The sequence below is a fragment of the Bombus impatiens genome, unplaced genomic scaffold, assembly GCF_000188095.3.
Source record: "Bombus impatiens unplaced genomic scaffold, BIMP_2.2 scf_0320, whole genome shotgun sequence".
Lineage (NCBI taxonomy): Eukaryota > Metazoa > Arthropoda > Insecta > Hymenoptera > Apidae > Bombus > Bombus impatiens.
The window spans coordinates 1321206-1347461 of record NT_176739.1 but is presented as its reverse complement, the minus strand read 5'-3'; the positions used below and the strand labels follow the sequence as shown (position 1 = coordinate 1347461).

General features: G+C 34.0%; 1 protein-coding gene and 2 long non-coding RNA genes across 8 annotated transcripts in view; 2 read left to right on the top strand and 1 right to left on the bottom strand.

The window, feature by feature from the left end:
- Positions 1 to 46: 46 nt before the first annotated feature.
- Positions 47 to 26256, bottom strand: part of LOC100744612 (pro-resilin-like) — a 31099-nt gene continuing 4889 nt past the window's right edge. For 2 of the 6 annotated variants that reach the window (XM_012385229.3, XM_012385230.3), the window contains exons 3-5: positions 18179 to 18370; positions 2066 to 2398; positions 47 to 1712 (exon numbers count right to left, since the gene is read on the bottom strand). In XM_012385229.3, the coding sequence (XP_012240652.1) occupies positions 1446 to 1712; positions 2066 to 2398; positions 18179 to 18244 (666 nt within the window). In that variant the 5' untranslated portion in view covers positions 18245 to 18370 and the 3' untranslated portion in view covers positions 47 to 1445. Of the gene's footprint in view, positions 1713 to 2065; positions 2399 to 6821; positions 6908 to 9048; positions 9218 to 9279; positions 10548 to 11387; positions 11602 to 12133; positions 12609 to 18178; positions 18371 to 26256 lie in introns of those variants that run through there. The other 4 variants (XM_033320562.1, XM_033320563.1, XM_033320564.1 and 1 more) reach the window with 4 other exon arrangements.
- Positions 844 to 5853, top strand: LOC117151624. The gene is made up of 2 exons (XR_004461678.1): positions 844 to 930; positions 2716 to 5853. It is a non-coding gene; the product is annotated as an uncharacterized LOC117151624 (long non-coding RNA).
- On the top strand, positions 14646 to 18172 carry LOC117151625. Its single transcript, XR_004461679.1, has 3 exons — positions 14646 to 15083; positions 16356 to 16887; positions 16961 to 18172. It is a non-coding gene; the product is annotated as an uncharacterized LOC117151625 (long non-coding RNA).

Genomic DNA, 26256 nt, shown 5'->3' with positions numbered 1-26256 from the left:
GTAAATTTGAGAAAGACGAGGAGAAATGCACACATGCATGTATTAAAAAGCATGTATACTTTTATTATCAAAGATAACATAATCATTTGGTGTATTTATTAAATCTTTCAATTTCTTTACATCACTTTCTTTCATATCATCAAGATATGTCAATTGATGTTTTTAAGAAATCATCTGTTATTGAAATTTTTTGTTTGAGATGAAAATTGACAACTAAAAAAAGTTTTATTATACATAGAGACCACATACTATTGCAGAGGGTTAGTATTGTTCCATCAGTGTCCTTAAAAACAAACTGTTATTGCTACAAGTTAGTCCTTAGCTGCTACTTTATGCTTTAGAAAAGAAGTACACCTTGACTTTATCAAAATTTTTTTATTTTTTTCCTCCTATATATCCATGTCCATTGGACACATCTAACTGAAGAATATAAAACATACTCTGGTCTAAGGTCTTCCTTTACTTAGATCTAGATTTTGCAATGGCTAGGGGATGTAAAATAAGTACCAGCTGGAATTGAACCATTTGTGATCGCAGAAACAATATTGTTTCATTTATATTCTATAAACAAAATGGTAGATTGTAAAGGAGGATACTTGCAGAATTCCTCTTTTGCTCTACGTATCTTAAAATTTTAATCCAAAGTTTCCGAATAATTATTAATAATTTTAACAATTAAAAAATTATACTTTTCATAATAATATTTATGTATTATTTAATAATAATATTTCTAAATACTTGTTTCACTAATTTTTGCATTTTTTAAAAACCATTGTGAAGATCAAAGAAGAGTTCTGCATGCGACAGTGGCGACGCCCCTCGTAGAACTACCTATTTGATGACACTAGCGACCTGAAAGAAACGTCTCGATAATCCAGACAATGACCTCAGCTAGTTAGCGGCAACAAATGGAGACACAGAGACAGCACGGTAAAGACTAACAATAAGAACCGCAAGACAAACGTGTGTTAACATGGTTCGCAACCACAGATTAGACTCTAATAGCTAGACTGCGGATATTTATGCAATTTCGTATTTTGGAGAATATAGTTAAAAAAGTGAAACTTAAATGGAGATTTGGTTCACTTACTACATATTATAATAAGTACAGTAGGGTCTCGATTAATACGTTCACTGTGGATCCAATTTTCATAATTCTAACAAGTAACTTTTATATATAAGACCTATTTCTACATTGTACAATTTTACGCAAGAGTTTGATATTAATTATTATAAAATTTGTTTCCGTATTTTCATGATTCTTAGTTCATGTTTTGAAGTTTTCAGTTTAAGTTCTAGTTGATATCTTTTGATTATAACTTTAAGTTTTATTGATCCGGACTCTACTTCTATTTTAGATATTTTCTTGAAATTATATTTTCGCATTTTATACAGTGTAGATTTTCTTTAAATAAATGCATAATCATCCACAGTCCACTAATAGCCTAATATCCAGCAAAATTGCCAGGCGGCCGTGGTACGTCAAAGCGGGGATTCCCGTCGTATGAGACCTGCGCGCTAAAGCCGTGTTTCCAATCGGCGGTGTAACGAACGACCTGCAGCCTTCCGTCCGGAAGCTGGACTCTGTATTCCCCACGGACGATGTCTCCGTCGCTTATCGCGTTGTGGGAATAATCATTTCCAAATGCGTCTTCCTTCACCGCGTAGTTGAAGTCGAATGGCATTCCTGGCTCGTGATGATGATGATCGTGCTGGAATTAGATTTAAAAAATCGTCTGATACTAGGGTTTTGCGATTGACCTGTAATAATACAATTTTTCAAATTACCAAGGATAAAATTTTGGGGTTAATTATGATAATAGAATTTTCCAAATTCGTATAATATAGAATGAGATTAACATCTTCGCTTTCACAAAGTGACGCAACATATGCGTCCTGAGGATTTCTTATCACATATATAAGTACAGTATTTTATCTATTTTCTATAAAAATGTATATTTGTAGCCTAAAGGCCACTTATTTGGGAAACAATTTGATTGGAAAATACACAACTTTACAGAAGTTTATAAATATTTTAAAGATATATATTTTTACTGTTACTTACCCCACCAGCAGGTAAAGTAGTTCCAGTTGGCCTAGTGGGTGTCCCATAATCAGGAAATTCTGGGGTGGGCCTGGTACCTGTTGGTGGATACCCTTCGCTAGGAGTAGTTCTCGATGGTGGAAATTTGGAGGGGGTCGGTTTGGAGTATGGACGTGATGAATAAGGCGTCGTCGTGGGAAATGACGGTCGTGGGGTGGTTGGTTTTGTAAATGGTATCCGAGGCGTGTCGTAGGTGTAACCCTTGGTTGGTTCAGGTGGCAAATAGGTGTTGCGCCTTGTCCCTGGTGGTAGATCACATATCACGTGCACTACTGCCATGCAAAGTATTGCTATCTGCAATGAAAAACACATAGATAAATTCATTCAATAGTATTTTAGCAAATTATTAATCAACTAAATTGCGAATATATTTGGTTTTAATAAAACTGATCTATTACAGAAAGAATAAAGTCATTTTTATTAACAAAAAGAAATAAAACAAATTCTTTACAAAAATATAAGAAAAAAAGTGTTTCTATTAATACCTCTTTCTTATAATCTCTAACAAAAACTTTGTCCTGAAAGGGATATTTTACTTAATTACTATGTATGTATGTTACTTGTTAAATTACAATGTAGGACAGATTCTGACGAGAAATTTTTTGTTGCAGGTACAACGAAGGGGATCTCCTAGTGAAATATAGGAAAAGTGGAACAAAATTAACTGTGTAATAGATGGAGGAAGAAGAAGCTAATTATGATTGCAAAGATTATTGTTGTTTCTTCAAAGATATCCTCCTACTTCGTCCACCTACTCCTATTTACACAACAGCACACTGAATCATGGCGCAGCCTTTAATGGCAGTGAATTTCCTCTTCTCTGCGAAACGCGTGTCAGCTGCGGGCACAAAACGCAGCACGTGATGCGAATCTAATGAACTGTTGGCGTGTTGCAAATTAGTCTATACTTGGATTTGGCAACAAGTCGACAGATGTATAATGCGACATTCGCGGGCGTTGTTTTCTTTAATTAGTGGCTTAAAAGATTACGCAAACTTAACATCTTAGGACACATGTCCTGTATAAGTGGTAGTAATTAGATTTTTACAAGCTTATTTCTAACTAAGCTATTGTGACCTAACGAGTCAGATTTGCTGCAAAAAATATACATAGTTCTAATTTGATAAAGGTAGATTGAATTTGTAACACAGGTTAAATTACTTTTTTAAAGATTCAGACCATTTTTGTAACATCCTGTATGTCATATTTTCATATTGTATTACCTGACATGGTGCTATAACAATGGACAACTAATGCTTATTTGCTCATTAAAAAAATCATAAGACAGAAGATCTCAATCACTATAAGTGAAGAATAATTAAAGAGACGATTATTGAGTATAACTTGTTGCAATTATGAGGAAGAAGAAATGATCTAATTATAAGAATTAAATACAGAGTTAATGTTCAGTTATTTACTGAAAAATCATAAAAGAAGAGATTAATGATATTATAAGCGAATACAGTGATCGAGAAGACTTTTGTTTGGAATGAAATGAAAGAAGAAATGGGTCAATTATAAATTAGGAATAGAATATCGGAAAAGTAAAATTAAATCATTAGCAACGAGAAGCAATTGAGAAGAGAATAATGGAAGAAGTGCACAAAGAGCGACGTAATTGCTCAAAGAATACTGTATTTCACTGTGCGTATGTGTCGCTTATTCGCAGGGATTTCGCAACGATTTAATTACACGCCTTCCGCCTCATTTCTACTTGATCTTCTGGCTGTGATGACCCCGGTACAATGAATGCGTACGAGACTGTTTCCTTCGGACTCGACTCGGTTCCTGATTGCTAAATTAATATGCACCAGGTCTGTCTTATTATAGAAATAAAACAAATAGCTCCACAATCTCTTCTAAAAATAACAGTAGGAAATTGAGTAGCATTTCAAGAGGAGTCCATATCTTGAAATGCTTCATTAACTGAAATCAACTGTCTTATTATGTTGCAACAAACATAACCCGAGATGAAACGTCCCGTAATTCTTCAGGTGGAAAAGATTCTATCAGCGATGCAATTAACTGCTCATTTACTGTTCGATTACGTGCATCGACGTTTCACCTGGCACGTGCAACGCTGCCCCATGGAAATATCAATCAGTTGAAGAGCTCTGCTGTTGAATGTACCATGAGATCTTAGTTCAGTGCACTATAGAATCCATTTCTGATTAATGTTTAAGGAATACTTGCTATGAAAGGCAAGGAGAATAATGAATGTAACAAAAGAAACTTATTGAGAAAACCAATTTTTAACACCTTAGCGAATTTCAAAAGAAGAGAAGAAATATCTGGTGTCAAAGGTAAAGAAAGAGAATAATGAATATAAGGAAACAGATTTATTATGGAAACCAACATTTAATACTTTAGTCCATTTATAAAAAGGACAAGAAATAGATAACAATTGATATGAAAAGTGAAGAAGAAGGACCCAAACCCAACATAAATCAATTTTTAACACCTTCGCTTATTATTAAAGAGGATACAGAGATGAGAGAGTATGAAAGATGAAGAAAGAGAATTTTGTAGAAAATTATTGAAATGCAATTAAATGTTTCAATGGATTCTTCTCTTCTCTTCTTCTCTGAGATTGAATATCCTTGTAGAATGAAATATTGTATTTTTTACTAGTAATGGACTTAATGATAACGACCTTCACTCTAGAATGAGGAAGAAATTAATTGGAAAGTAGCAAGAAGTATTTCTTCCATTTGAAGACAGAATTATGAAATTTTTCTGGAGTGGAGCCAATCAAAAAGTTGAAGAAACAAGGAAATGCCGGGAATATTGCAAAATAATTCACAATCTTGCGAAGAATGTTAAACAGCCTTCTCTCACCAGCATCGTCGCTCATTTAAATTTGCCAACTGAAGAAAGAGTTGGCTTGCACCATTGTCTCAAGCAAGTTATTGTTTAATGTTCACTGTCACAGCCAAAATGACGCAAGTCCTTTTTAAATCAAGGATTGCAAGTACTATGCAAATTGCATGAAACATGCAGCTGGAAGTTGATTTAACAAAGTTGTGAAAAAGAAATCTACAGAAGAATACTGAAAGAAACAATTTCAAAAATATAAAACTTCTAATAATTGTTTAATTAAACATTCAATCTTATACTTGTCAGGAAATCAGTATAGCAATAGTCTTCTTCATCTCAATAATAGTTACCACATCACTTTTCTTTTACAAGGTAGAGGATATGAGGAAACAATCAAGTAGAGCATATAAAAATTTTCACAGATCATATGTTCTTTAAAGGAAGTTGTTGCCATAACTACCGACAATAAAGATTCTTTCAGTATCCATGAATCAATCAAGACTCTCATATCTAAGGTTTATGGATCTTGTTGCATAAAACAGCCACGATCTTAGATGCTTAGTGTGAAAGAGTTTCCTGAGTTTCGATAAGAGTAAATTTATCTCAAAGAAGAAAATAAGATGTAGATATGATATACTCAAAGAATAGAGCATTGTGACATAAAGTATCCGTGAAACCAACAATAATTTGAATTCTATTAGTCACGCAATGTTGCACTTTCTATCACACTTCATTAGATCATGTAAAATTATGATGTAATTTAGGATCAAATTATCATAGTATATTGAAATATATTATATTGAAACTTCCTTTCAGATTAATTCAATTGTCAAGCGTGTTCATTCATAAATAATTTTGCTTGTAAACTGGTATTAAGTTTACGTAGTTTCTTTTATTACTTTCTTCCTTTTTAAACAATAAAATTTTTTATTGTTTTAAAGGATTAAAGAATTAAAAATTCTTTGTTTTATCTATGAATGATATACTGAATATTATATGTACATTATTTCTAATTTCCCAAATCCACATTTTTTCCTTAACATTCCACGAATAATATATTTTCATACTCTTTCAATATTTTAAAGATCCTTATTTTATTGTTATTCCAACCATGTATTACTGAAATACTCAGCCACGAATTTCTTTGATTATATTCAATCATTATCAAAATCTCTTCACAGACATCGAATTTGATTCAGGCTCGATTCTTATTTTCTCTAACCATTCCTAGCACCTAGGAAGGGCTGTGGTATCGATAAATCAATTACGTCGCGTGATTCATCTCTTCTGATTAATCGCAAGATCCTCGAAGATCACGCGGGATACTTGCGATAATTTGTTAATGCTTCACCCTCTCTCTACAGCTCTATTGAGATTTATGTACGGTTCATCGGTTGAAATGCTGCAAATAATTATAATAATTAGACTATTGAATCGCTTCTTAATGACATTAAGAAATTTATGCAACTTCCGAAGAAGATAATGTCACTTTAGGGATAGATGATTATTAAGTATCTTAATCGTACACATATAGTAAAAGTGTTAAAAATGCAAATCTCTTCATACAAATATTTATGATTTTAAATAACAACGTGTATCCAATATTTCCTTGTGATAGTTGTTATTTAATGTAACAGAAACCAAATGTTATTTAATGGATTTTAAAGAAAAGAAGATCAAACAGCAATAAAATTGTCTTCAATACCGTGGAAGTTAGAGGTCGCCTTATTAAGTCCTGCACTCTCTGAACAAGTAGCATTCAACATCATTCATTATGATCTTGATTAAAAAGATTTAAAGGTATCAAGCTTTCATAATTTTATATTAAAAGATTAATAAATTATACAAGTATATGAGGTTTCTTACTATAGGTTGGATTTCTTTCTTAGTGAGTACTCACCTGAAGGTAAAACATGTTGTGAAGAGAACTAAAAGCTCGAAAGTGCCGAACCTAACTCACGTACACCGTTTTTCTTCAAAAGAACACTGTGGAAAGACATAGCATATCAACCCTTTATGAAAGCACCATGAATTTTGGAAAATTTGAATTATTTCTTTGCACTATCCCTCTCGTGAGAACACTGAGATTATTTACTCTATGCAATCGACTCGAAGAGACTTGAAGAAGATGCGATTAATATTATTGGCAGCACAATTTATTCAACATTTTTATTTCACAATTTAATACTGGAGAAGCAATAATACTGAATTTCAAATGCAATTATTGCAACCTACTCACAATTTCAAACAGAACAAATATGGTTATTTTGACCCCTTACTATTTCTTTTTCAATAGGATTTTTTAATTTTTATTTTCCTACTTACAATTTCTAATTTATTTAAATAACGATATTTCTTATCAATTTTCATATCATTAGTCTTAAAAATCTTGATGTTCTTGATAAATCTGGTTTCAATAAATTATCATATTTTTGTAGGGTCATTTGTTTTATGATCTTTAATAAATATTTTACATTTTCTACATGTATGTTCAGATTGATCCTGAACTTATGAGAATATATACGAATATAATTAAAACAACTGCATCTAGTCACTGTACTAATGAAATTTCAAACAATTTTATGTAATACACATTATATGTTAATAAAAGCGTTCTATGATAAATGTTCAATGTATTTAAACTTTAAGAAACTATTTTACAATAAAAATTGAATAAGGTATTTAGACAGAATTTTTACAATAAAATTTGTCATGTACCAAAATGTATTTCATTATTGTTATACGTTTCTCGATAAGGGCAAAGTTGACGTTAAAATACTGCTTGTTAAATTCTTAAAGACTCATTAGCCGATTGCAGGATGTCAAGAGCAAACACAGGAGAGGGATATTGAAAATACCAAACCATTGTGTCGACTTGAAGGTCTTAAGTATAAAAGGGTAGAGAGATTATAGCTTTCAACAGACTTTGTTTAGAATGGAAGCATAAATTATCGTGTTTCTGTGAAAACGTGTGCTTTGTAGCGTTAAAGGGTTGAATAGACCTCGACGACATTTCACGGTTAACCACACCCTGAGACTTCGCTACAATTCTTCATATTCATCGCATGCATGTACACCACTCCCTACTTGAGAACTTTAGTTTGAAATCTTCCTTGCGTGTTTCCTGCAGTATAGATAGAAGAAATATCTGTCTGCCTGCACATTCCTCAGTTTACTTCACTTGAAACAAAAATTATGTTCTGAGAGTTGCCATTAATTTAGGAGTCAAAGAATCAAAAGATTTGAAATCTTCAATTTAGGAATTAGAGAACATCTTTCTAATTCAAAAGTGAAGAAATTAAAATTCTATAATTTATGGATAAGGGAATTAAGTTAATCTAAATTCTCTAATTTAAAGATTAGAAGATTGAAAGAATGGACATTCTCTAACTGAGGGATAAAAGAATTTGAATGATTAAAATTTCATAATTTAGAAGTCAGAGAATTAACAGATATAAAATTTAGAAATCAAGAGGATTCAGAGAAGGAAAAATCCCATTAAATTAAAAAATCTGGCTGACCAGTATAAAAAGATATTTCGTAGCAATTAAATTTGAAATTTAAGTATTTTTTTTAAATTAGAAAACTAGATCTCTATCAATTAGCGAGTTTATCTCTTCTGGTATATTTCTATAAATTCATCTACGTATTCTAAAATATATCTAAGAATAAATAAAACTAGACAAACATTACATGAATCAAAAAATCATAATTGCGTCGATCGTATGGACCAGAACACAATGCTAAGTTGTTTCAGAAAAATTCAGATATTTCCTAAGATAAGGGGGATATATAATATCCTCATAAAGAAATATTAAAAAATGATTCAGTAAAACTCTAAGTTCACACTATAATTACACTACTATATCCATAAAATCCTTTTTCCAGCCACCAAGCAGCAAAACTACCTCCTGCATCTTTAACAGTTCAAAAAGATCACAGAAGGTGTCCGTAACAGGATTTTCTCCACACAATATCACTTGACGAAAAAATCAGATCTCTGGTCCCATGCATAAATACGAGGATTAATAAAGCACCGTGGTCATCATGCAGATGGTTGGATCGATGAAATATCACCGAGGTCTGGCGAGGTTTTGTTGGAACTATTGTACTGGAGCCGCCCTTACGAATTCACAAAATTACTATTCCAATGGGGCACGTGTCTCGTTATACTATCGATATCGATGCACTCCGGCACGGCTGTGAATAAAGTCAGTACGTAACTGGCCGGCATGCTGGCAGGTTGGGTTTATATAGCGTGGGTCTAATAAGATGATACTTGAACGCGTGTTGGGACCGGGGCCCCAGAAGATCAGAAAGAGGGGACCGTTGATGAGCGTTGCCTTGTTTCGCCTTACCTTGCCTCACCTTGCCTTAGAACCTTGCCATCGTCGACCCGGAGAACGCGAATCCTGCACCACCTTCTTCCTTCATCGGGCAACACGTCACTTCCCCCTTCGTCTCGTCATTCATCAATTTATCTTTTGGCTCTCAGATTGTTTCTTGTGTATAATAACATTCGAACAACGTTTTTCATTTTTGATAGATTAGCAGTAGCGGTTAGTTTCTTTGTTGTTTGTTATTATAGAATATAGTATTTGCTGCTATAGGTTTTAGGTTTGCTGCTATCACATAGTTGAAGGACACTTTCTGATAGATTGGAAATTAGGATTGTTTCAGAGTTTTGGATTAATAGCTTCTTTATAGTTTGATATTATGATGTGTAGTGTTAGTTATTTTATTATTGTAGAATCCAGACTTGCTATTATTACAGTATTACTACATTTGATAGATATCCTTTTATAGATAGCAAAATAGTATTGGTTCAGATTTCTGGATGATAATTCCTTTATAGGGTTTGATATCACAGGGTGTAATTTTGTTGAAGTATAGATTGATTGAATTTTTTGCTGTTAGGTTTGCTATTTTAATATTTCCCATCATTCTTGGAACTTGATTTGATATCTTAAGAGTTGAGTAGAAAATGGCACAAATGCATCTTCTTGCAGTCTTACGTTTTTCTGAATATATGTTGGTTGATATACATATTATTCGTCTCAATTTTAAACTGAATATTTTGATCAATTCACTCTTTCTTAGAAGAATTTTCTTGTGACGTTCTATGATGTTTAAAGTACAATGATCTACTGGAAACAACAACTTCCATAATTTAGGAAAATGGTCTCAACTTGAAGTATATGAAAATGATGTGTTTTCATCTGCAACAATAACTACAAGAGAAGTTCAAAATACTTCAGTGTGATGATCCAGCCTCTCCTGTTCCAGACACCTATGAAATATCAAATTCTTTCCGATTCGAAGCACGATGTAATCGATGGAATGACTTCTTCATGCTGCACCTTCGAGGCTAGAAGTCAACGCGCGCCTCGAAAGATCATTTGGATCGCATTGATCCGGATTAGCCTTCCCACGATGCGGCTAAGTGCAGTCACAGATTTGTCGTACACTCTCATCAACTTCTAACACTTCCTTCTCTTCTTTTATTTTTTAATGAATCAAATCCTCAAATCTATGGTGTAGAGATTTTGATTCTTCTCATTGATTATTTAACGCAGTATCTTTGAGGTTATGCACCCTTTCGACTGGTTCTTTGTATTACTGGCTTCTGTAAATGATAAAAGTACGACTATATTTATCATGATAATAAATTAATTAATGATGAGAAATATGATACAGTTGATTGGTAGTGAAGATATTTTTGTGCTGGTGTTGAAGAGTGGTGAGATGAGATATTGGTTGCTATTGAAGATAATTCTTGAATTGTTATTAAAGATATATAAGGCTGATTGTGAGATTTGAAGATACAATACTAAAGAATATAGACTATGGTCTATTAGTAATACTAGAAAGTATAGAAAGTATTGGGTTGGCAACTAAGTTATACAATACCAATATATTAATGATATAAAGGGATATAAAAAATAAGAGATCAAGTATATCAATGCATTTGCAATAAAAATTGTATAATGATAAAGAAAATGAAAAATTTTTTCCCACATCTTCCCTAATTTGACTAGAAGTACAGATACAGTCTGATACAGCACTTAGAGCCATCCTACCACAATATGAAGAGCACAAAGCAAAAATAATGCAGACGATAACATTTTATATTCTTTTTAATTTTTGAAAATTGTGAATAAAACTAAGCTGCGATAATAAATACTATTTATTATTACATCAACGCAAGGGTATTTTTTCTATGAATTTCTAAATCTTTATGAACACTAGACTGTGATCATTTATTCTTAACATTCCAAATTAATTGTTCTCTCTTCAATTGCAAATGGAAAAATTAGTATTCTATAAGGAGTAGGAAGAATCTATTGTCGCAAATCTCCTGGCACATCCAAGGTGCACGGATTCAAGAGGCAAACGGAGAAAGGCACGCGCGGGTACGCACGCTCGGAATTGCTCAGCGAGCAATCCACCTTCTGCCCAGCCTTACATGCATCCAACAACCGCGAGCAAGACCAGGTCAGGGCAGAGCACGAAGTTACTTCAACCCTTTCACGGCCGAGGAGATGCCTCGGTTTGCGTTTACATCGTGGCAACGTTTCCAATTTGACCAAATCTTCATTCTCATTTTGGTAATATTTACTTCGGGTCCTCATTATCTTCTGAAGATACAGACTTTGGATCCTAATTCGTTTCCAACGATTCTGAAACCACAAAATATTGTTTAATATTGGATATTGGACTTCCTAATTATTATCATAACGAGATCCATGTTGTCTTCATCAAAGGAAGACAATATCCATACTTGGCAAAAATGCATAATTTTTATGAAAAATTATGAATTGATCATTTTGACTATTCTAATAATTCATTTAACCTTCTTCCCAATAAATTTCTTTGGAAAATTTGTGTGTGCCTGCCTTTTTATTTCCAACTTCCAAGAGCTTTAATAATGACCTTTTTATGTGGCGCGAAAGCAAAGATAACGAGGCACATACTGAACTCCATAAATTATATAAATAACTGCACAGGAGGAATATTTCAACGCCCACTATAGAGGCAGAGACACGGATTTTGCGTCATTCTAATGGAAACATTCGTGTCGATGTTATGGCATGTTCATTGATGAATTTCTTTCTGAATCACGACAGTAGGCGTAACCACTACTCGTAATCATCCGATAATTCGTGCAACGGCATTCTAACACCAGTTTCACAAGAGATAGATGCAACCTACTCGAGATGGATGTGCTCCTCCTGAGTAGAGACCCAGTCAGTGCTTGTATTTCGCAACTTTTTTCGCACCACTTCCCACGACCAACGGCGCGTAACTTCTTTCATATACTCTATGCCCGATAATAAATGAAGATGGTCTAGATCGATGATCTATGATACATCGGTGACGTCTACATCATTAGCATCGCAATCTTCTAAATATTATTTTACAGAGAATTCTAGAAATATTTTATGACGACGGTGGCACAGGTTATAGATCAATGATCTATAGGATCTATGATACATTACTGATGTCTGTGCGCTATTATTAGCGTTCAAACGTTTTAAATATAATATACAAAGTTATACAAAATTATAGAAATATTTAATGGTGAACCAAGATGACCTAGATTCTACATAGATGATTTTTAGGATCTATGATGAATTATTGATGTCTGTATTATTAATACTGGGATTCTATTAGTATCATCTTCTAGAATTGCAGATGTGTCTAATAAAGCATAAAGATGTTTTAGATTCTAATAGGTGGATTATATTTAGAACTTATGATATATTATTTATATATTAATTTAATATTGTGATGGCTACTGACGTGACATTAGTCCCAAGTGACTGTTATTTATTAATACACAATACACATTTATTACTGACTATGGAGAAGTGGTACGGGCATAAAAGTGACATTTTTGTTTCGAACAAGATATAACAGAAATTAAAAGGCCATTCTGCTTTTAATTGATAACATTGAAAAGCTTAGCTATCAAGCTGTAACCATATATAGTGCCACTAAACCTCTCTCCATATTTACAATAACGAGCTGAAATTATACGCCAGTGTACATGTATGGATGGTGTTGCAAAATAAAAAATATTATCGCCGTGAGTAGACCATTCGTCTTTGAAATATTTGCAATGTCCTTTTCATCCCACCTCACCCTATTACCTCCATCCTTTTACCTTTCAAATATTCGAAAGTATTAGATTTCAAATTTCCTAGAACTATATAATTTAGAATTCTTACAAACATAGTAAAAATCATGTTTTAATATCGATAATGATCTTTTATAAATTATACGCATAAAGACTAAAGATCTTCCTACGCCCTTTATCTCGATGTCCATGGAGAGTGGAAGAATAATTTTCATATCAAATTTGTTCGCTTTCTTCAGGGAGAAAGCGATCGAACGAAATTCCAAAGTGTAATGTCAAGCGTAAACTTATGAAACGCGAAGCTGAAATGGTCTCAGCGGACAATCGTCAAATTTATTTTTATTGCATCGGGGCCTGTAACATCCGCGGAAGAAGAAAAACATGGTGGCGCCAGTGTACCACCTGTTGCATAATCACGTGATCCACCGACCGCCTTAAAAGTGGAAAACTTTTTAAGATTCCACGATCGTAAAGCGAACTAATTGCTTGGCGCTGATGACGGTCGCCGACTCATGAGAAAGTTTTCTCTTCCAGCTTAATTTTTCCACGGACATCAAGGCTACCACGTTCGCTTACTAATCGCCCCACCCTTCGTTTGATGGGAAAGAGCAAATTATTTTCTAGTAGTCTCCTGTCGATCGTTTCACTTTAACTCTCTACGACTTGGAGGTTAGGATACGTTTTAACAAAATTTTGCTTTCTACATATTAATAATAATATTTTAAAGATATTCCAGGAATTTAAGATCTAGGTATGACTGATAATTGGAAGATTATAGTTACATATACTTAAAATGTATTATTTTATTATGTTTCTTTGTTCAAGACATTCAAGTAAATTCTCATGGATAGAAAAAGGAGTAGAACCTCAAATTAAAAAAAAAAATTATCAAGGAAGCAAAATTCAGTCAGAACTTTGTTGACCTGCCTTTGAAGCAACGCATCTTGGCAATAGTATATCTTCATATGGTAGCATTGGTAGCATCATTCCTGACGAGTATTTTGATGAGAAACTAGCACCTGTTCAGCCGTAATTGGCGGATTCCTCGCGTAACACCGATGTTTCATCAAATTTACCGCACGTCAGGGCAATTCGATGCGGTAGTTGCAACCATAACTACTTATATCGCTGATTACTTTGATCTTCTACTGTTTAACCAATAGACACTCCCACGGTGGAAATTTATTTCCAACCTAATTACGAGTTAAGAGACTCCAAGTTTCTGCAAAGAACATACACAGTAGAATTTCATTCATTGGAAAGAAATCTTAATTAGTGTCCAATTAAATAAATTCCTGTCTATTGAATCCACTTACCTGAAAGCAAACTGTTGTTATATAAAATTTAGTTATTAAATAATTAAATTTACTTGAAATTCAAATCAACAATTAAATTGGAATACTCAACGATTTAGACACCCCCTCTGTTTCATCTAACAGATCACAAATCTTGTCTACATCTATTTTAGGTAGCCACAGGGATCATAGAGTACCTCCAGGTTGCTTAAGTTATTATGTATTATATTTACTTAAGTTAACTATTGCTATATTCCTTTCATGAAACTCGTAGAGAACTTATAATATACTCTTTACCCCTCAATGGATTTGTATTTATAGAAAATCTGAACTGAAATTTGGTATTGAAGAAGAACAAAAATAATTGAACAAACAGAACAGATATGATACATAATACATAAGAAAAATAATTATAGCTACTTAAAATTAACATTTCAATTGGTTAGAAACGAACAACACGTAGATAGGGAGATAGTGGATGATGAACTGGATGCATGTATACGGGAGTCTCAAGAGAGAGAGGATTGTCTCACTCCTGTCACTTTAGCGATTAACGTTGCACGTTAGACGTTTTACAAGACACGGTCAGACTATTAACGAACGCTTTAATAACGTCTAATAACGTGGTGTGTAATGCTCACACGGAGATATTATTTTCAAATGTTGCAATTGCATGATACCATCCTTTCAATAGACTACAGTCTCTATCATGAAACTGATAATTCAGGTAACCTTTCTTTTTCATTTTCCTATTAATATGTAAATTAAAATTTCTCAAATTCCTTCCCAATCAATGCTGTTAGCATTCAGATAGGATGTTATTCTACTTGAATAATTTTATTTTTACCAGTCCTACTATAGTGATTAAATTGTTAGGTGACTTCTAGTGAACTGTGTCTAAACTTGCAATTGGCATATTTAGATGTCTGATTGAATCCATAACTACTTACTGACTGACTGAAATCTAATCCAAACGTAATCCAAATTTAATTCAAAGCTAATTCAAATGTAATATAAATCGGATTCAAACCTAATCCAAACCTAATTGAACTAATGCTACATAGGATGTACTTTGTCTGGATAATTGATCTTTATTGTTTTCATTACAATGATTGAATCTTTCGAGCTAGTGAGGTGTGTCTGAACTTGGAATTGGCATGTTCAGCATAACATTTAATATATGTATGTCGACCCTTGTCAAGGAGTTTAAGAGGCCATGAAAGATTGAAATTGTATGTAGGAGTCAGTATTGACATGGATGATCCTTTTACACCATTCTCAGGATTACCCTTGATATGATTTCCAGATCTGATTCATTTCTTCTTTTTATTGCCTTGTAATATATGGAGTTAAAGTTTACAAATAAGATATTTCTGAAATTAATTTCTCCAATCTTCAGATTGGTTTATTGCAAGGTATAAGAACAAGTTTAACTAAATTCTAGTAAGAACCAGTTTAAGAAAATTTCCACTGAGTATATTGTCTCTCTACTATAATCAGATCCTATAGAAACTCATACTATCTAATATAATCAACTAACATTGTCCAAACCACCACCAAAACTGAAAACTGCAATAGTTAAAAAAAGTATTTGTATACGCCCTTATTTTCTAGTGAAGCATTTTTTTACCAGGTCTAGTATTTCATTTCTGTAGTCCTGTGAAAGCACTGCTAAATAACGCAAAATCTAATACCGTTACACCAAATTAGCTAGTATACTACTATGTAGTAGATAGTATGTACAAATACTATTAGTAGATTGTTGATTTTTACGTAGTTACAGGAAATTTGCAGGTACAAAAATACATAGAATACACATATTGTGCAAAATCGTATGAAATATCTAAAGTACAATAGTCTATATAGTATTTAGTGAATCAAACCTTTTATACCTGAATTTTATACAATTTTATACCTGAATTCTTTTTAATTATAATCATAAAAATATAGCGATTAGCCAGCTACGATAAATACAACGCTATACAAATACTTTTTGCAGTCACTGTATGACAAATTTGGTGGTCGAGGTTCTTAAGTGGTTCGTAACACGGGAATGGACGGGAAGAGACGGTGTGATGGAGCACCCAGATTCTTGGCAAGCAGTAGGTCATCTGCGACTAGAACGAAGAGTTTTCACTTTCATCGTGACCGAGGGAATGCCTACTTACTTAGATGCGCAACAGACAAAGGCGTCACGGCGCGAAGAAGCCGGCTAACTATGACACGCAACTTCGACAGAGGATCGGATATTCATAACCTTCCATTGAATTCGCGCACTCGTGCGAACTCTACGTTCCACTTGGCCTATTCCTCTCGCCACCTTGATGTGAAAACGCAGCCAACATCCATAAGATTTGACCGTTACACCTGGTCGCTGGAACGCCTAATACTCATGGTCATAATTCATCTGACACATTTGGAAATCTGGTTTCCCCTTTGATGCGTTTATATGGTCAGAGGTGAATGATGGTGAACACAAGGATGTAGCTATTTATAGGAAATGTCTTCACTGAAAAATTGCTTTATATATGGTATGGCGTATAGTGGTTGGAATTCAAGTGATGATAGGTTTAATGGTGTTGTTTGATTAAATCAATGTTATAGGGAAATTGGAAGCTCTGAAAGATTTGAGGACTTACAAAGCTTTGGAGATCAGAATTTTAGGGATTCAAACGTCGAAACTCAAAATTTTAGAGAGCTAGCTATGATATCAGGAAATTCAATTTCGAAACTCTATATTTTGGAAAATGTTAGTTAATAGTTATATCGCGCTATTGTCGCGTCACAGCTCGTTATAAGCTTAATTAGGGTAATGATGGGTAGATAGTAATTATCATAATGATACTGGCAAATTATTTTCTAACTGGCGATTTCTCGATTTTAGATCTTCTCAGGAAGATTTCGTCAATTTTACACTTTCAAGTTCTACATTTAACAGATATTTCAATTTCAGGAATGTTGATTATATATTAAAAGGTATCCATTACCGATGTAATGGCAAGTACTATGAGATTTACTACGTTCTGTAATGATGCTGTCTAATGATGATCTTAAACAAGCGTGTCCCCGTTTCAACATGGTACACCATGAAAATCATCAGTTTCCTTTTTCATACACGATAATCAAGTGGGTATTTTGACATTGACATTTAACCATTAATGGTGTAACTGTTAACTTTGCAGACTAATGCATCACATAATTTATACAACTTCCATTGGATAAGTTAATCACTTTTTATAATAATTTCTAAAATATGTTATATATTGCATCCTATATTCTTATAATAATATGTTTTACACCATACAAACCTAATACTATAAATTTAATCGGGAAGATCAAGTCATTGGAAATTATCAAAATCTTTGAAATTTCTACAATACAAATCTCCATGCTGAAAAATTTTGTAGAATCCAAAAATCCTCTAAATCTCAAAACTTTGTATAGTTACGCTGTTCAACATTTACAATTTTACTTACACTCATTGCTATCTATTCTGTTATTCAATTGATACCTCTATTCAAATACCCACAACATAAATAGCATTTAAACGTCAATTAGAACAAGAAAATGAACGCAATCTTTCTTCTGAATCTGCTCGACTGTTTCATCATTGGCTCCTGTACAGTTCCTCTTTTATTCTCCTGGCCAAATCCATGAAATGAGCCCACAAGGGTTTTCCAAGCGTAGCAACAGCTCACGTGGAGCATCTCAACAACTTTAACAACCTTAGCACTCCTTTTTCTTTCTGCCATCTCATATAATAGGACATCTTCATCACGCAACTTCTTGCGCGCCCGTTTGCACTTCTGTTTTCTAACTTACCTTCTTCTTCTTCTTTTTCTTCTTCTTCTTCTTCTTCTTCTTCTTCTTCTTCACGAGTTGGATCATTCGAAAACGTTCCTGACATTTCGGTCGTCACAACCTTCCAGTCTCGCCACCCAAGATTGTGGTTCGTAGCTTGCGTGACCTGTCTTATGTAAGTGGCTGATCCAAATCTTGAAACGAACCGGGACGCTGTTGGAGAGTAAATTAAAAGGCAAAGATTAGTTGCTCGAATTGAAATCGTCATAGATGTAACGGTATTCATTGCTTAAGTTAACATTAGGAAACTGGAAGTTTCGGGACTCGACATTTTCGAGAGCATCAGAGAACTGAATGCGTTAGAAAGTGATATTTTAGGAAACTGAAGACTTTGAAATTTGAAAATTTAAGGAACTCGAAATGTTGGGAAAATTGAACTGTGGAATTCGAAACGTGAAGAGTTTGAAGCTCTGGAACTCGAATTCTTAGAGAACTCAAAAATTTGAAACTCAAAATCGTGGGGAACATTAATACTCTGGAACTCGAAATTTCCGGGAAATTAAAATCACGAATTTCTGAAATTCAAATACTAAGAAACTCGATATTTTGAGAGAATTCAGAATTTTGGAATTCGCAAGGTTTGAGGGTTCAAAAGCCTAAGATTTTCAATATTGAGAAACTCAAGGCTTTGTAAGTCGAATTTTAAGCCAAATATCATCAATTAAAGCCACTTCCGTTTTCTCGTCACCACTATACTTTGCATTCGCATTCCGATCTTGTTCGTTAATAAAACGACGTCGCGTTGAACTTTTACTTCGCCTTAAACTTTAAGCACACCACGGTGCAACCGCGCATCGGCCTCTTTGTTTATTCTCATAAAAGAGGTTAACAGAGGAATGCTATTATAGTCCTCTGGGTTATCGTTAATCAGTCTTTTTTCAGGGTAATTAAATGACTTTAGTGCCTGTTTTCTTTTTAAGTTCACTCTCCTCTGCTATAACATTTCTTTTTCTTCCCCCTTTTCTTCAGAAGGCCACGGAGGAAGTAAATACGTTTTTCTTATAAAGAATGCTTGACCTCTTTGCTGGCCATACTTTTGATCAAGCTTTTAGTATAATTTCCAACAGACTTTCTACGCCTTATGTAAAAATGAAAATATTTAATACAAGGTGTTAAAACAAATTTTAGAATTTAACCCATTCTTGAGGTTGCCACATTTTATTTATTATTTCCTTTTAGTCAGTTTGTGTAATTTTCAATATAGTTTACATTTTTTTAAATTAACTTAGCATGTGGCTAACTTCGCTTGCCAATGAACTAGGTATTTATTATAAATTTTTATATTTGTATACGTTCATGCTTTGACAGCCTGTGTACAAAAATATGTGCTAAAAAATTTGTACAGAAGATTTGTAAAGGAAGGATGATTATGGTGAAAGAATTTGGGAATTCCACGGCCTTAAGATACTCTTTGGTCCATCAAATCCATGATTGCATAAGGCTTGAACGGTGATTGCCGTTTATACGATCAAGCAATTTATGAAATGACCATTTTTTACATATGCACATGTTTCTCGAATTTAACGAGTCTCTCAGAATACAAAACAATGAGAGTAAAATATGACCTAACTTATTATGCAATGATTTTCTCTTTCTTATTTTTAAACCCCTTTTTTATTACTATATGTTACTTTCCTTTGTAACAATCAATCAATCTTTTACCTATATATAAATTAACTAGCTTCCTCACTATTCCTCAGGTTTATGACTAAAATCATGTAGCAAAGTAAATAACAACAAATGTTGACAGACAATCTAATAGTTTTGGACCGTTTCTTTAGTTTCTTCATAAATAAAAGTTGAAAACTGATTAGCTATGATTAATGGTTGAAATCAAGTTTGAGCTATTATGTTATAAACAATACTGCTTGTACAAGAAGTTAGAAAGTGCAAAAATGATGACATACTTTTACCAAAATCTCAAACCTCATAACAAAATATAGAGAGCAAATGTGGACTAACATATATATATTTTTCTAAGCGTGAATTTTGTCAGTTACTGTATACCGGTTATCCGTCGTTAGAATAATCTCACCGACATTTCCAAGTTTGTAAAATCGGCGCTCGCGGATGCATCACGCGTCGCAGCATCATCCTCGTCACTTTAATTGCTTTACGACACAAGCGAAGACGCATGTCAGCCAGCATCCGTGGATTTATGGTCGAACCGCGCGCAGACACGCGACAATTTATGCGAGACAGAGATGAAACTGAATACGGGAACGAGTGTTCAACATTCCCTGTCTGCGGTCAGATTTATTAAACATTGAATTTCACTGTCCTGCAGGATTGGTAATGGCCATCGCAAGGAAACTATACCCCATCAATGATATACTTTACAATTGAGACGTAAACTTCTTCAGAACTGTAAATTGCAAAGAATAAATGACATATAAACATTAATTCTCAATATTATTAAAGATTAGGTAACTTAACATACATTTTTGTGGGGCATCGAGGAATTCTGGTTAGAAAATTATCAAACGTGGACCTATGTCTGCAAACGTTACTTGAGCGGTTGTATAGATGTTAAAGAGCAATGAAATAATTCATTTATACTGTACTTAGATTTGAATGCTGCTCTACGATCCAATTACATCACAAGCAACTAGTATAATCAATAGTTTTCTTCTGTTTGTTCCATCTGATCTCATAAAGGGTATCAATACGATCGAAGCTAATTAAACATTTTTACCAGGGATATTCTTCACTTGTTAAGTAGGTAGAGTTTCAAAGACTGGTCAGTTGTTCTCTATTTGTTCCATCTAAACTGAAAAGGGAATCAGTGGAATTGAATCTAATCAAACACTTTTCCAGGGGTTCCATTGTTGAGCAGCAGGCACAGTTGCAGAGTCTGGTGGGTATCAAGGCAGAGCGGTTCACGTAACCTACGAAGAACTATCTCGGAGCATAGACTTTAAGATCGAGGAGGATGAAATGTCACGAATGTCTTGAACACAATGTGCTGCGAAGGAGAGGGAAGGACAACGGGGCAGAAGACGGCCGTCGAGGAGGGAAGAAGAGAAGAAGAAAAGAAGAGAAGAAGAGAAGAAGAGAAGAATGCTGGCATCCATTGAGGAGAGCATTGCGCTCGATCCAGAAGCGAGGTGTTAATGTCACGCACTTCGAAATCAGATGGAATCTAATTCAACGAACCTTGATCTTTACTGCCTCCTTTTCTTCTCTGACCTCGCGTGAAAGAACGTTTTCTTCGTTGGATAACAGTCAACTGTGTTAACCCTTTAGTTTCCACCAGAAAAGAGGTCGTAGAACCGAACGGGGTTAACTTAAGGGAAACAGGAACTTTCAATCCTACAATCTCAGATTATGGCACAATTTGGGACATTTTTGTAATTCCTCTTTACTTAAGATATTTCCTTCTGTTACAAATTGTAAATTTATCTTCTCCACATTTCATTAATTTACTGAATACTAACAAGATTTTACTCAATATTGAATATTTAAAAAAAAAGTATTACTTACAACTGATTCCAGTAGATCATAGATAAAAATTCCAATATTATAGCAACCGCATCCAGAATTGGTTGTGAATTATTTGTAACTCAATGATACTAATTATAGTTTAATTACGGTGTGTATAGGATATTAAAAAAATGAAGAATCTTCCTTGCGCTCAGTGTCTCACGATTCTAGAACATCTCATACAATGGAAGTGAAATAATTAGTATTAAGCTTACCTCGGATCTCCTTAGTGATCGCGAAAGGACAACAACGTGCTATGATTTTTCATCGCTTGAAATTGATCATCCGTAGTCGGGAAGAACGAACGTCGCGCTATTTTGAACGTGATTACCATACAATTCCAATTCAGTAAAGTGGTAGCTAAGGCGATTGGAGACGTCAACCGAATGGGACAATTAGACGTTCTTTTATTCTTATGAAGTGGCGCGAGGAATGTGGTTTCATCTTCGCTCGGAGCTATAATAAGTTGCACACAGTGGCATCAATAAAAAGAAACAAACTGACATTTATCCATTCTACTGATTAAATCTGATCAACAAATTTTTAACTTTCAAATATAATATTTTGAAATCTTTTTAGTATGAAGTCATTCTAGATATTACAAATAAAAAAAGCACTCTAATTTCTAAAGTAGAGTAGGTACCCTATATGTATGCAGTCTGAAAAGATTCAAAGAGAAATGTTCTTTGACGAAATAGAATCTTGTACAGGGAACCTGACTTAACCACTTAAATATATCTACAGATATTCCGTAACTTCCTTTAAAGAAGTTCTAAACTTAGTACAGTCAAGTGATCTCTCCTTGTTGCACAAGTATAAATGCTCCTCTTCTTCTGTAACAGGTGTTAGAAGATCTCATAACGTGGCGAATATTTCACAATGACTTTCTCCTTTTTATGATTATTGAAAGTGGGCCAAGGGTTCTTCCCTCAACCCCTGGTAATTTAAACATCTAGTTACATTAGGCACGTCTGTCATTATTTATAATTACATGAAAGAAGCATGTGTGATTAGTAATAACTGATTACAAAACATCCTAATATAGCGAGTAAAAAGTTCCTTTTAAACCATCCTGACGGTATTGGTTTGGTGCTTCAGTGATTTCGTTATTCCAACGCAACTTTTGAAAAGGGAAATATAAAAAAGAAATTGTTCTCGATCTTCCAATTATGCAATCGTGATTACTGTAACCCTTGAAACGTAATGACGCGGAACGCACACTGTTTAAAAGTTGTGTAATTATAAATGAAGATGGTACAGACGATAATTAATTGACTGACTTTCTACGGTTTTGTACTGTGCTCCTGAGCCTTAATGATGTTATGACGCTTAATTGATTCCACAGAAAATACGTCTGCCCTTTGATCCACTGCAAAACATAAATCATTTCATGGTTATGTTTGATGCCATCTGGTTTTTATCCTATAGCGCAACGCAGTACGATAATGAATCAGCGTAAAATTTAATTTGATGTCAGTTTGCAACATTGCACCTCGTTATTCTAATGATATTGCTATATTCCCCAATTTGTAGAATTAACTTTAACATTAACCTTACCTGGCCTGATCAAATGACCGATTTCAAAATTTAATTTAAAATTGTATATTCATTGTTATTTCTTTTGGTCGTATTATCTGATTAATCAAATTCTCAATTTTTCTTAATACAAAAATTTACATAAAGTTAGATGAATTTTGTCTATTGGACTATTTCATACTTTTGCAAGTCTTAGGTGCAACATCAATATGGGCTCAAGTTATGTTTTGAAGTTAAGCTTTAAGATGTGACCCTTAGAGAGTGTGGTTATTTAGACTGCACCTAATACAGTTTTTGTAGATGTACAAAGTCGCGTTGCTTCACTTCTATTGTCATATAAGGAGTAGTAACACAGTAATAGAAGATATAGCCTTTTTGAGACACCATAGTTTTGCAATACATCGAGTTATCACTGATGGGACCGAATGGTATATTAATAGCAGATATCTCATCGAAATTTGCCGGATGTCTTGTCGGCGTTCTTTGTTCCGGCCCTTTTTCATCCGTTTACAAAGCGATGGGAACAATTTGATATTTTTCATTCGGCTTTCATACGCGGCATATCCGTCACGGTATACCGGTTATAATCTCATTGTTGGCCTGTAAATTATGCCATTTCGTTTTTCAGCCTTTCTGCTCTCGCTCTAAGACCAAGATTCAATGATAGATCCTGTTAACGATACGTCCATTGGCACAGCGCCGGTCGTGATTACGAAAACTTTATACGCTGGGAAGAGAAGAAACCAGGATCGATAGCCTCTCGATTAATCGTTTCTACAGTGCTTCAGTAGTTGGTACAAATATTGGCAAATCCTCCAGAGAGCTGATGACCAGTAGTATTGTTGATTTTGCAGCACTGATTAATGGCAATATTAATCTAGCTATATTATTATATTATACGTACATATTGCAGAATTCTTTTTATAACACTTGAAAGGAGATTTAATAATATATTTAATAGTAAAGAAGCGGTATACATTATCTTTAATTATCTAAGTTCCTTCCAAGTGTTATCACATTTCTTCAGATACAGTAACATGGTCTTTTTGATAATTAATCGTAATATCTATAGAGCTTTAAAACGCTGTAAATAATCTTCTATAAAATGTTGACAATAATGTTATATAATTTATTATATTTTCTATATGACTTAAAAACAGACTTTTCCTTAGCCTTATGTCATGTTGCTTCACTTCCATTACCATACAATTCTGGCGTATTTATGTGCGTTGTGACTCTTAATTAACATTGTTATATGACACGTGGGAGATCGTGCAAGCTTCCAACGTGTCCATAACCTGTCCAAGATCCTGATTTCGCCGTCGACGTACGAAACACCACCAGTCCGATCGATTCTATTGATTTGCAACCTGATCGAGTGCGATGGAGCAATTACATCGAACAAGATGTACCGCCTTCAGTCCCGTTACTTTTAACACTGTTCTGCATCGTCCAAAGAAATATGCCTCTTGTGGTAGCATAAAAATCACGCCTACGCGAGGCGAGGGGACGTTATGGTTGATTTACTGACGTGGTTCAAAGAGGCTCGAGAACCGACGTACCAACGAACAGCAATTTGTAATTTGTAGTGGCGTTGATGACTCTCATTTGTGACGTGATTATGACCTGGTTGCTATTTCTTTCAGACTACATGGCCTTTTAGGTGATGCAACATGTTGTATACCAAAACCACTTGTTAAAACTATTCCCACTTTCTGGATCATTTTGTTTCCAGGTGTGCTTATGACTTGAGCACAAGACTGAGACAATTATTCAATTACTTAAAGGCATTTGGAATATTTGTATATACAAGATAGAATATAGGATTTTAGATTTTAGAATAGAATATAGGATTTTAGATTTTAGAATAGAATATAGGATTTTTATGTTGATTAATTGGGTCCAAATACATTGGATTTTGTACTATTTTATAGTGGTATTAGCTTCAGTATATATGGCTTTTTAGATGAGACTTGCTTGCAGACCTGTGACACTGTTTTCACATTTTAAGTCATTTTGCTGCCAGGAGTGATGGTACTTTATCAGTAACTTGAGTACATGTCTGAAATTAATTACATGGCTATTTAAAAATATTTTGAATATTTATATTTATATATGGATCTTTCTGCAGTTTCTGAATGAATATGGGATTTGGAATATGTGGACTGTATACCTGATGCACGCAGGAAGCTCACAACAGTTCCAGATTAGAAGAATTTAATTCTTTATAAATTTGTATAAATCTCACATTGGGTTTTTTTAATTTATTGTAATATGAGACTTGAAATATTTGGATTGGACAGTTAATGCAGTGAGAAAGTTAAGATGTACTTAATTCTTTGAGAGTTGCTCATAGCTCTTGGCTCTCATACCTTTCAGTAATCCTGACGACAAGTAGAGAATGTGTTGATCTTGGGACTTTTTAAATTACACTTTTAAGTTCTTCAGATCATTCAAATTGTAATACAAAATTTCAAGAACTAAATTAAAGAGTTCATGTTTTTTCAGAGTTCTTCTCTTTACTTTATTACCTAATAATCTCATAAACCTAACTTTAGGATTACATAGTATCAACTAATGTGTGATCCTTGAAAGGCCACTAGAACAGGTTTGCAAAAGTGTTGAAGTAGAAAATACGAAGAGTAAACGTTAAAAAATGCGGAATGTAACAGCATATTAAATACTTTGGAGTTATTATATTAAAATACCTTTCGCCGTGAGAAAGGAAGAAAATTTTTGTTTTGCATTGACCGGCAAATTATACGGAGGTGCTGTAACGCATCTTCGAGACGCATTTAGCGGAAGGTGTTGAGAATATTGGTACTATGAAATGAAATTACGAGAAGTAGTAATTTATTATTCGTCGCTGTTTTAACATCCATCGTCCACTGGTGAACCATGTAATCGTAGGTGATAAAAAAGTGGATAATGAGTACTAATATCCAAGGTAAAGGAACACCGTTGAAGCAAAGGCCACTTTAAAGGGCATCCCATCCCATAAGGAAGTCATGGTGACCATC